This window comes from Echinops telfairi, unplaced genomic scaffold (genome assembly GCF_000313985.2).
Source record: "Echinops telfairi isolate 266 unplaced genomic scaffold, ASM31398v2 ScPeMD7_7404;HRSCAF=8442, whole genome shotgun sequence".
NCBI lineage: Eukaryota > Metazoa > Chordata > Mammalia > Afrosoricida > Tenrecidae > Echinops > Echinops telfairi.
Window position 1 is genome coordinate 924,434 of NW_022111304.1, and position 13,335 is coordinate 937,768.

The 13,335-nt window shown below is 35.9% G+C and overlaps 1 protein-coding gene across 1 annotated transcript; it reads right to left on the reverse strand.

Moving 5' to 3' along the window:
- Positions 1 to 5,817: 5,817 nt before the first annotated feature.
- LOC101650623 (olfactory receptor 2AP1-like) lies at positions 5,818 to 6,783 on the reverse strand. The gene has a single exon (XM_004716925.2). The coding sequence runs from the start codon at positions 6,781 to 6,783 to the stop codon at positions 5,818 to 5,820; it is 966 nt and encodes a 321-aa protein (XP_004716982.2).
- Positions 6,784 to 13,335: the final 6,552 nt, after the last annotated feature.

A 13,335-nucleotide genomic window follows, 5' to 3' on the forward strand; every position in this document is an offset into this window, starting at 1 on the left:
TTTGAATGATCACAAAATGTTGTTATTTGTCTTTTCTTCAGCTCTGACATATATGTGAAACCGAATGAATCTTCTTTCAGTTTTGTGCCAATGCTTGGGGGACATGCCTTACCTCCACTGCCTATATGAGGGGAGGGAGGGTCCAACTTCCTATCAGAGCAAGACCGATTGCCATGAAGTAGAGACTGCAATAAGCCTACCCTGGCCTACTCCATCCTTGAAGGGTCCAAATTCCACCCAGAGGCAGTCAATTAGGTCCAAGGGGAAGTTTGCAGATCCTGAAGCTCCATGTACTAATGGAGATCCAGACCAGCTTCTAAGGGAGTTATTTACATTTATGTATTTTCAATATAAACATTCATATGTACATTATATATAATGTGGCTCATTAAATCATTTCAATTTATGTTCTTTCAATTTCTGGAGCATTTTTTTCACTAATATCTTCAAAAAAGAGCATCAATTAAAATTAAAGTTCATAACATTTATTTATTCTCAGTTGAGAGACTAGGAAAGTGAACATTATTGAGTTAATCATGCATTTCTCAATCCATATTATAGGAATCAATTATAAAATAGTTAAACCTTGCAGCTTAACAAAATGTAAAAAGTGAACTAAAATTTGAAACTATTATTCACAGAAGATGAGATTAAATTTATTGTTTATGCCCAATGATTTATTTGCTAGACTTTTTAAATTTTAAGAAGTATATGCCAGAAATTCTACATAGAATATTTTCACTGTCCATATTAAACCTAAAAGTACCCAACAAAGAACAAAAAAAATGTGACATCTTTTCTAAAGGAAAAGCAAATCAATAAAATCCAACTCTGATGTTGAGATTCTCCCAATGTGATCTTTGCCAGCACCATCATCCAGAAGTTCTTCTTTAGTCTTATTTATTTAATGTCTGACTTCCACACGCTTATAAGAAGAGTGATCATGCCAAGGCTTGGGATAGAAACACCTTAGTCCTCAAAGTGACGTAGTTACTCTTGAACACGTTGAAGAGGTGTTGTACAGCAGACATGCCCAAGGCAATATGTGATTTCATTTATTGACTGCTGCTTCCATGAACATTGATTGTGGATCCAAGCAAAGTGAAATCCTTGTCAACTTCAAACTTGTATTGGGCAGTAGTGTTTGGACAAGCAATATTTTGGCTCCACAGCTTTATCTAAATGACATATTTGATTGAGTCTCCAGGATCCCTGGTGGGGTAGTGGTTCCGCATTGGGCTGTGATCCGCATAGTTGGTGCTTTGAAATCACCAGCAGCTCCACAGGAGAATGACGGGGTTTCTACCTCATAAACAGTTACAATCCTGGAAACCCTGCAAGGCCATGGCTATGAGCCCTCATTGACTCGATGACAGTGAGTATGGTTTGGTTTGGCAGGATGGTTGTAGCTTTGTAACTATATTATCAATCAGACTCATTCTGTTCTTACTTATACTGCACTTTTGTTGAGTGGCAAATGGCTCAAAATTGACATAAATTTTCATGGAATACAAATATCACTATATAAGAAAGAACTACATATAATACTACACTTAAAATTATATCACATATTAATGACTAAAAAGAAATAAAAATGTAATCATATAATTTTAAAAGCTTGGCAATATATGTAATACCAAACATTAGTTTTATCATGTTTCTAAACTAAGTCATTATACTGGACATTTGCAATAGTAAATAAGCACACAGCTTACATTGAGGTTAGTTGAGAGCAGAACATTTTTAATTCCTCTTTCAATAAAGCCATGGATGACGATGTGTTTCCATCAATTTATTAAGATTCCCTTACTCTATTTCATGCTCTCAAATTGGCTCCCGTCTTCTGTCTTGTGGTCTCAGAGTGACACGGCCTCTCGGGCCTCTGCTGCCTCTAGCACTCCAGTCAGGGATCTTACACTTCCACTGCTGGTGCCTCTTCTTTCTTGATGAGCGCATGATCCCTTTCTTCCTGCTTCTGAGATGACAAGCTCTTGTATCCAGCAAACGTGAATGGCAAAATTAGTCAATACCCTCTATAAGTATTTCACACACCCAGTGTTCATGGTTCCATCCTGGGTGGTGTAGTGGGTTTGACTGTATACAGCATGTTGGACTGTATACAGTTTGGAAAAAACTGTTCTCTCTTTAGGAAAAAGCTGAGGCTTTCTGCGCTTGTAAAGACAACAATCACATCTGACCCCAGGGATAGTTCTGCTCGGTCCTGGAGCGTCCCTATGAGTCAGAACTGACATGATGGCCATGAGTTTGGTTAGGACTTACCCCGTCATTTGGTAGGAGTTACAAAGACATGGATAGAGGACCCATAATGTGTTTCCCTTCACCACAATGTGCAGCTGTAACCTGTCGATTTGTAACCTGTACATATCTTCTTAAATATATGTAGCCATTTTCCCCCTGGATCTTTTTTCTATTTTATCCATGTCTGAACATACTTTTATGGTAACTTTTTCTTTATATCTAAAACAGCTATCCAGTATCTATATGCATGTTTTAAGCTTTCAGATGTCTGAAGGGTCCTGTCAACCTCCTGCCTGTCTTTTGGTTGTTGCTGTTGATAATCATATAAATATTTTTATATTGATGTATCCACCTTCCCTATTCATCCTTTTTTGCCCTATTCTAACCACAACTATATCTCCCACTGTACCACATTTCTGTGGGTAGGTTTGATACGTCATTGCAATGGCCACAACGAGCTCACAGACAGTGCTCAGGATTATGGGGTTAATTAGGGAGGTTACCATTCAAGTGAGAATACTCAAAATCCAGTAATTAAATCAGGACAATTTAGTCTCTGCTGTGCCCAGAGGCAGACCTCCTTCTGGTCTTTAGTCTCTTGTTCTGGCCTCTGCTCTGCTCAGGCAAAGTTACAGAGCTCTTTTAGGGCTGCCAATAAATTCCCCAAAGGCATGCCACTACACTATAAACCTCAATCCAAAGGCTCTCTGCTTCAGCTCCTTGGGTCAGTAATCGCAGATCTGTCAATTAAGTGCCTAAAGGCACCCATACTCCACAAGCCTGACTCCTGCTTAAACGCATTCAATTTTACATGATCTGTGGCAGGAGCTTTGGTGGTATTGTGGTTATGCACTGAGCTGCTAGTAACAAGATCAGTGGTTTCAAACCACCATCCACTCTGTGGGAGAACAAGCATACTTTCTACTCCCTTATGGTCTTGGAAACCCACAAGGGCAGCAGTTCTATCCTGTCCTGCTTGGGTCACCATGAGTTGGAATGGACTCAATGGCATTGGGTTGTTGTTCCTTGCTCTGTGGGCTGGGAAGTCCACTGCTCTGGTCATCCTCTAGCTTCTGGTTCTGTTGCTACTGCTCCTCTGCTACTCCTCTGATGTCAAAGCTGTCTCCTGGATCAAGGGGCGTGAATGTGCAAAAAAACTCTTGGGGTACAAAGAACACACTCTATTCCTACATCTTCACTTTTCCTGGTAGTTGGATTCCCCCTTCCTGCTTCTGAGATGGATCATTTCATACCCAGAAGAATGACAATCACAATCAACCCTGTTAACAATCACTCACAGCTGAATCGTATAATCCAAACGGTATCTTCCCCCATTTTCTTACCTGGACCCGTCAGGATACGGGTTATATCATGGCAGTAACAAAGACTATGGCAAAAGAGCCACAGTAAATAATTCACTGCATTGAAGGATAAGTCACTCTACGTGTTTACATTCATGACCAAGGTATAGACTGCACTAGATGGAAAGTAATGAATCCAGAATCCAGAATCCAGAATCTAGACATGACTGCATAATGTATGCCTTTTGCTGGAGTTTATAGGAAAACTTTTGGGGGCTTGATTGCATCCATTCACAGAATTTGAATTTGTAACTATTAGCTCAATATGAACAACTTCTTATTTAAAAAAATAATGACACTGAGAAATGTACAGATTTTCAATTCAGGTATAAGACAGGAGCTTGAAAATTTGAAAGTGCAGACAATTAATTACACTCATTTAAAAAACTTGATAGTCCACGTTAAATAAAACAAACAAGCAAACCCGGAATGCTTAATCAGTTACCCATATTTACATAAAAATAAGCTTCAGAAAACTCTACTTCAAAAAATGTTATTCCTAAGAGGACGTACATGCATACACAAATATAAAATATGAGGCCTACAAAGATACTTTGACAAGAATCCCTGGGACCAAAGGCATTAAAAATACGGAAAAATTAAAAAATTATTGTGAGTATAATATATAAGGACCAAAGTGGCACAGCTTTGGAAACAATGAACAGAGATCCCTATGCCCTCTCTCCCTCCATCTGCTCTTTCTGCCGTGACCACTTTGTAGCTTGACACCTTCTTGATTTGAAGCAATAGTCTATGTAGTACAATAGTAAACCCTTTATATCCAATGGAGGAGAGGGGCCGAGCATGAGCCAAAATCATGATGCCAAGCAGAGATGCAAGGATATAGTCAAGGTTAAGAGGTCTTGAGAAAAACTCTGGAATCACAAAGAAATGTTTATATAACTCTGAGAATATTCTAATAGTAAAGTATGCAAGGAACTCAAACTTCTGCATAACAAGATAGTATATTTTATATTGGCTTGTGATTTTTAAAGATCAAAAATGATGTATTTATGTTGAAATCTTAACATTTTTATATTTGTTTTTCCTGGAAAAAGTAGAAGTTGAAATGCAAGATAAATTTAACATTTAATTTTACATGTTACTGTTTTGTAGCATTCTAGAGTTCAGCTAGATAGATAATTCTTTTTACTGAAATATTTTAAAATCATCAGTTTTCTTCTAGATAAAAATAGTTGCTTCAGTAGACTACCTGCAATGGTCCATTAAATGTGGAACTCCTGATCTAAACATGTTCTAGTAGAGAGACCCTGTTCTTAAGCCTTATACAGGACAAAGACAAAGCAAAGACAATCATCCTGGATGAGGGAAACTATAGCATGTACATAATATAGAGACCAATAGAGTTCACTGACTCATAAGCATGATTTTCATTATATAGGATGAAATGAAAGGAATGTATCAGAAGATCATGACTGGCGGTAATGTCTATTCTTCGTTGTCACAGGTGAATTTACAGAAGTGGGGAAAGAACTACAATTGGGAATCTTACAAAATTGTATTTTAAGACAAGTTAAAAGTTTGGCTCTAGGACTTTGATTATATGGCCCTATAGTCACAGTATGACTCATAATTGTGAGACTCCTAGTCATGATCACAGGACTCTAAATTTTAAGTTAAATTGGATAACATGAGATTGATTGACTACTTTGACAAATTAAGTGTCAAGGCAAGTTCCCTACTTCTTGTGTGAACGCTTTCTGCATAATTTTAACCACTTTTAATCAGGGAGGGCAAGCTGCCCCTCCCTGAGCTTGCTCCAGTCTTGTCTAAACATAGCCACATTGCTGGCTCAGTGGTCCTCATAATGTAAATTTTCTCAGGATGCAAGTTTAATTATGTAGTCACAAATATAGAGACTGATGACCAAAATTACAATAGATAAAATAAAAACTAAGTACATACACCAAACTACTAGAAGTCAAATTCCAAATTCTGAATCTTCCGTCTCCACATAAAAGCTAAGTATAAAATAAAGTGATAGAGGATGTATACACACACACACACACGAAACATAAATATATAAACATATTAAAGTTGGTGATAACATCAGTTTAATTAAATAAGTAGTTTCATTATTCAATTAAAAATATTAATGAGATACTGCAGAACATACATTGTTAGCTTACTAGAAAAAAATAACTATAGTTTTGAAAACAATTCTTTATTGTTTGTTTTATTTATGGAACTCAAATAGTTTCACTTTCTTGAAGAATAAACCATGTATTTTAATGGCCATATCTTTGAAGGCGATTTTCACTTGATGGTTCCTCAGAGTGTAGATGAATGGGTTCAAGAGAGGGGCGACTGAGGTATTCAGCACAGCTACTCCCTTATTAAATGTGGCTGCATCCTCAGCAGAAGGGTTCATATACATAAAGAGACAGCTTCCATAAGAAAGCGAGAGCACAATCATGTGAGAGGAACAAGTAGAAAAGGCCTTTTTCCTTTGGTGAGCAGAGGGAATTCTCAGTATTGTCCTGATAATGTATGTGTAGGAAAGAATCACTAACACCAGTGTGACTATGAGTGTCATTCCGACCAGGATAAATTCAATCATATCTATGATGCTTGTGTCTGAACAGGACAAATGCAACAATACAGTGTAATCACAGCAATAATGGTTGATGATGGATGCACAGAAAGGCAGCTGGAGAGCCATTGTATGTGGTACAACAACTACCAAAAATCCAGAGACCCAGGAGCATAGGACAAGTTGAATGCAGAGCCTCCTGCTCATCATGGTTGTGTAATGCAGGGGTCTACAGATGGCAACATAGCGGTCATAGGACATGGCAGCTAAAAGGTAAAATTCAGTCGCCCCCAGAAGAATGGCAAAAAAATACTGAGTGAAGCAACCGGCAAAGGAAATCGTCTTGTCTCCAGTTCCAATGTTGACTAGCATTTTGGGAACAAACACAGTGGTAAAGCAAATTTCCAAAAAGGAAAAATTCCGAAGGAAAAAATACATAGGACTCTGGAGGCGATAATCCAACAGAGTCAGAATGATAATGACCGAATTTCCCATAATACTTAAAACATAAGTTAGTAGTAGAAAAAGGAAAACCACGACTTGAAGGTTGGTGTCATCTGTTAATCCAAGAAGAATGAACTCTATCATGGATGTTTGGTTTCTCATCATTAACTTCAGGTGAATTAAACTAAAGGATGATGATTAAAAAGAAAAAAACATTGGACTAGTCGCTAGAACTAAAGACTATACTTATTTCTTAATATAAAGGGAAATTCAGAAGCAAGTTGAAAGGAAGATATTTTTAACCAAGAATCTTTTTTAAACATCTTATATCTGAATAACAAAAAATAAGACAAAAATCACATAAAAAATAACCATTATTTGAAATGTACTTCCTATTTAACAAAGATTCTGCTTTATAGAGAAACTTTCAATTACATTATCAAAATTGTATCGTGATCTATTTCTTATCTTTGTTTAGATTTTCTTTCTCACCATAGTTTTTCAATCCTAATTTTCCTTCAGAAGCTACTGATGGTTGTAAAATGTCCACAGAAAAAATTAAAGTAGATTTCAAGAGAATTAAATATTTTGAGGCTTTAAAAAAATTGACCCTTTAATTCTTTATTAGCTAACAAAGAAAATATGATCCAAAATATGAGCTATCAAAAATGAACTTTTAAATTATTTTTCATATCCTTTAAAAATTAAAATGTATATCTTAATTAACTTATATTAATCAAAACATGGAATGAAATCACCTTTTTTGTTGAGCTTTCTTCCTGTAAAACTATCTATCCAGTGACATATAGTATTTCCTTTAAAAAGTCAGATAATATTTAGCTCTCTATAAAAGTAATATTCTCTAACAATTCTAATGAATAATTATTGATTCTCCTTGTATACAAATATTTAACATAGCATAAACATAAATTACGAGCTTCAGTAAATTATTCTTTGGTAATTTCAAGTATGCAAGTCTTATCTGTCCAAATTACAAAATAAATAAACTGCCTACAATAGTCGTATTTCATTACTTTGTTTTTAATAGAACAAGCATATTATACAGATATCACCAAAATTTTAATGAAAATTTTATTTTTCTTCTTCATAGTGTCTGAGCCTTATCTCACTAAATGCTAGAGTTTCATTCAAATCAGAAGCTCCAATTAAGTTTGTGCTTACAGTTCTTTAGGACTTTCTTTTTAAAATATTCATTATCATATATAAAGAAAAATTACTATTTATCTCACTATTAGCATTAAAGATTCTTTGAATTGCAATAATTAAATATTTCACTGCATACACTGATGAATACTAAGATTGCAATGTGAAGTTATCAATAGTTACATATCTTATCATACCATTATAATATAAATTTCAGAAAGATTTCATATGGACAAAACACTGTCTTTTGTTAGGTTTGACAGACTGCTTAGTAAAATTACATGTGAGAAAAATTCAGGAATCCTAATATGTTATAACATGGGTCAATTGGCACTTTTTACCAGAATTGTCTCATTCCTTAAAAATTTCAAAACTTAATTGCAAGAATCAAATATACCGATGCATTTAAAAGTTATAATATGGTCAAACAATATTTGTATTGTTAACAAATAAATTCTACTTTGTCAATGAATAATTTATTTCATTGAATTAATAACGTAACTATATGTGTTACTTGAAATTATAACTGCCAATTCCTTAATGTATTATAGGTATCATGCACATTTTGAATATTTACTTTATGCCACTTCTGTTTCCCTGAAGTGGAGTTTTTGCTTTTAAGAGTACAATGAGAAATTAGCAGTCAGCATTTGTTTTGCACCCAGCCGGTAAGAGAAGCTGCACCTGGCTTCTTCCCAGGGAGCTACACGCAGGACTCAGCACCAGCCCCCAGTTTGTGAACACTAGAGGTTATCACTGTTTGGCTTATGTATTACTCAGGATGATTTGGTAGGTTATTTTTCAGGGGTCTGGAAAAATTAAAATATATTTCCTTATAAATTTAATGATGCTTGCTTCTTCAATGTATGCGATTTTGACCTACAAAGGGTTTCATAGGGATGTTCATGTTTCATGCGTATTGGGGGAAAATGATTTTCGTAAATTTTATACTGAATGCAAATGAGTGTGGAAAATGAAAAGGAAAACAGGCAAAAACCAATAGTTTTGCAAGAGGGCTTTATATTCACAGACATATCAAGAAACTACATTACTTCTACTAGGATAAAACCATTCAATAAACTGTAAATTCATTCAAAAGCACATCTGAAACTTGAAGAATTGATCAATCAGTGATGATTTTTGTTTCTACATTATAATAGGTAGATTTTGGGAGATAATTTGATGACATAGATTTTTATCTTCCAATGTGAGCTCCTAGATATTAGTTAAGATAATACTAAATATAAAATCAACCACAGTGATAATTTTTATATAAGAAGAAATAATCAGACATCCTTTTTGGTATAATAGAAATAATAATTCTTTATAATAAAAATGAATGTTCTCTGAAAACTAAAAAACTGAATATATTAAAGAACTGCACTTTAAAATACCAAATTCTGAATTTATTGGAACAAATAATAAAAACCTTCCTGTTAAGATTTATTTAGCAAATATATATGGTCTATAAAAGCTTTACAATTAGGATAGTCAAGATAAATGCAAGTTTTATTTATGATTAAAAGCACATGCTAAAATAGCTCAATCAATGACTTTTTGCATCAGTTGTCATGAACTAAATGTTTCCCAAATTAACTCCATACCTCTGGCTGAGCAGTGGTCTACTTCTGTGGTGCATCTTTAAGTTTTAATATTTTTCTTAAATTAGGAAGCAATCAGTGCAGTTACATTACAAAGAAAGCTAAGAAAATAGAATCCTTGGGAACTAAGAATGTATATTGTGAAAACTACTTTAAGTTCCATTTTGCTCGTTATATTCACTTTAAGTTGAATTGTGTGAGGATCGTGTAACATTCCCTGCCTGGGGGGAATGGACAATGCATGTTAAAATGTTAGGCTTTCATGACTCGCTAAGTATCTAGCTACAGGATTACATGCAGGAATAAAAAATAGACAAATCATTCAGAGAACTATGAATGTGTCCCTCAATTCAACCTTAAACAACCCTCTCCTACCTCAAGTAGAAGGTTGAGTTCTAGCCTAGCTCCAAACCAGCTACTGTTGAGGCGGAATAAGAGAATATGAAGGCTTAAGGCCCCTAGGGAAATAGTCCCAAGCTGTTGTGAATATGAAAATCTCAGCAAGCTATTGATGGAAACAAATATTTAGATTACAGAAATGATTCATTCAATTATGTCAATTAACTTTCTCACATACTAAATAATGTCCCTGTTTACGCTGAACTTGACATAACAATTTCCATTTCAATGAAAGGAGAAATTTGCACAACAAAAGTGTACATTTTTATGATGCTAATGTGTGGTGGTGATAATATAAGGATAGTATGATAGAATGAGGGTAATAAAATTCAAAAATTACTGAGAAAATGTATTTGTATGTGTATGTTTAGGTAGTGCTTAAATGGGGGGTATTGACTCTTTCAATTATTTTACCAAAATAATAAACATTATTCAATCCCTTATATGACTTCCAGGATTGGTGCTTATTTCTTGGGTTGGGAAGGAAAAATAGAAAATGAGAGGGACACATAATGGAGTGCTACAGAGAAAGAAAGTGCTTTAAAATTGGGAACTTGTCCAAAGAAAAACAGCCCAAGAGCTGATCTGAAGGAATTCCTAATGACCAGAACAGAAATAATTTGAGAAACAAAAGAGATAATAGCTAGATAGTATTTTAACCCATATGGTATAATAAATAGTCCAGAGCCAAAATCAACTTACATAAATGATTGAGTAAACAAATAAAGGAGGGATAGAATCCCAATAACTAAGTTAGAAGAAAAGTTGGAAATAGAAAAGAAGCATTAGGCAAGCAACATATTAATTGTTAGATACATTGCTAGATGAAAATCTACCAACGAATGCTAAAGTTTGTCATCCCAAATTTGAGAACAGATTTGCTGTGTCAACACGATTTCCCTCAAACATTTAGAAACTACAAGAAAAGATGGTAACTTTACAATGCTGTCATCATAACTCTGACTATGAGAATCAACAGCAAGTCCATGCCTGTGAGGTGGAGGCCAGATATGCCCCTGTCCTGCCACATTTCTGAGGCCAGGCATTCTCATTTTCTCTGTTGAGTCTAAGAATTCATGGGGCATATCTGGAGAGCTTGTGAAAACAATGTAACCGTGACGACTCTCAAACACCACAAGACATGGACAAAAGTAGAGAACATTATGCTTTGCAAACGTAGTCAATCTGATAAAGATAAACACCATTATTATAAGGAAAAACAAAGATAAAGGAACATGGCTTTTATACCAAAAGGCAAAACTTTAAAGATTATGAGGAGGCCAGGGATGGGGGTGGAAACAGGGAGAGGGGAGGGATAGGAAATTACAGAGAGTGGGAGGAAATAGGGAGGGGGCAGAGAAAAAGAACCACGCTTATGAAGAGTTTAACAGTAGATTATTACTGGTTTCAGTTGATGAGATGGGCTGTGTAACTATATTACAATTTGCTTCTTTGAAAAACAAAATACATTTTAAAATAACAAAAATGAGAGTGAAGGCTCACAGCCTTAAAGAAATTACCCACAAAAACTTCCAGATTCCTTACTTCTTAGACCATCGGTTCTCATCCTGTGGATCATGACCCCTTTGGGGGTCAAACAACCCTTTCACAGGAGTCATCCAATTCATAACAGTAGCAAAATTACAGTTATGACGTACCAACGAAAATAATTTTATGTTTGGGGGATCACCACAACATAAGGAACTGTATTAAAGGGTCGCAGCATTAGCAAGGTAGAGACCCACTGCCTTAGACTAAATATTGGTCTGAGTGACTAAAAATAGGAGGGAAAGTAAAAATGAAATGAACTTGGAGTTTTTAGTGACATAGAAATTCATTTCAAATATTGAGAGGGAAAAAAGGAGGCAATTATCTCATAGAACTAATGACCTACCTGAGTCACAGCCTCTTTAGCTTGAGATCAGAAGAACTATGATTCCCAACTTCCATACCTGCCACAATGACAAGAACACAATAAAAGGTCCCAGTTAAAATGAGATGTAGAGAGCAAAATGCAAATTCATTGAAAAAATCAAATAAAAACGGATGTGCTAGACTGATAGAAACTATAGGAACCTGCAACACTATCACCTACCCTTCTAACTTAGAACAGAAGCCATTCTCAGAGGTCGCATTTTAGCCAAATTATAGAGCATCCTATAAAATCAGCAATAATACACATGAGAAATGTGCTTCTTAAAACAACCAAGTAAATGAGACCAAATAGACAGCATTTGGCCAAAAGCAAAGAAGAGAAGGGAAGGAGGAGCAAGGAAAATGGAAGCATGGTGACGGGAAGGGGGAAGGGAGGGGAGAGAGGGAAGAAGAAAGCTGAAAACAATGTAACTACAATACAACTTTAATAACAGAGACTACAAATAGAAACAAAGATATGTAAAGGGCATGGATCAGAAGGGTGCCAGCATGGGTCTCAAGTCTAAGAGGAGACTTGCTTACATCCCAAAGGAAATACCTCTTGGCTTTCCAAGACTCTAGCGTTCATTTTGATCTCTTATGAAAGTTTTACACAGAAACCTAAATGATTTCACTTGTACATGTTCCATGTGTCCAGAGAAATATAGAAATTGCTATGTGTGCACATGTCAAATAGTAGTCAATTATATGGTCCTTCTAGTCATAATTCTGGACACTCCACTGTGGCTTTAATTCCATTGTGAAGGCTGTTCTTTCCTGTACTCGTGGACAGTGTTAGAGCGGCAGGAAAACCTGACTTCAGTTGTAGTTGTTAGGGGCCATCAACCCACAGCGATTCTCTGCATAACAGAATGAAAGACTGTTTGGCTCACACTGTTTCTAGGCCTGACCCTGATGTTGTACTGTGTCAATCCATCTGTTTTCACTGCCCCTCTGCTTTACCAAGCACGATGTTCTTCTTCGAAGACTTACAAAGTATGTGAGATAAAATCTCCCAATCCTTGTCTTCAAGGGGCACGCTGGTGGTGGCCATACTCCTTCCAGGACAGATTTGTTTGTCCTTTTGGCAGTCCATGCTGCTGTCAATATTGCTCTCCAACACCACAATGCAAATGCATCTATTTTTAGGTCTTCCTTAATCATTGTTCAACTTTCACACGCATTTGAAGCAATTGCAAATACCATGACATGGTTCGGGCCCACCTCCATTCTCAGAGCAACCTTCCCGCTTGTGAACATTCTAAAGAGGTCTTTTGCCACGTATTTACCCAAAGTAAACCATCTCTTAATCTCTTGACCATTGTTGCTTCCAAGAGCATTGATTATGGATGCTAGCAAGAAAAATATCCTTGACAATTTTGATCTTTTCTCCATTTATCACAATGTTACCTATTGGTCCAATTGTGAGGATTTTGGTCTTCTTTACATTGAGTTGTAATCCCTACTGAAGGCTGCAATCTTTGGTCTTCATCAGCAAGTGGTTTAAGTCCTCCTTACAGTAAGGTTGCAACATCTGCATATCTCACTACCATCAAAATCAATCTAGAATCGCAGCAAAACTCATAACTAGCACACCACCAGAGCTCCTCCATCTGCATAAAACAGATTGTTAATAAGC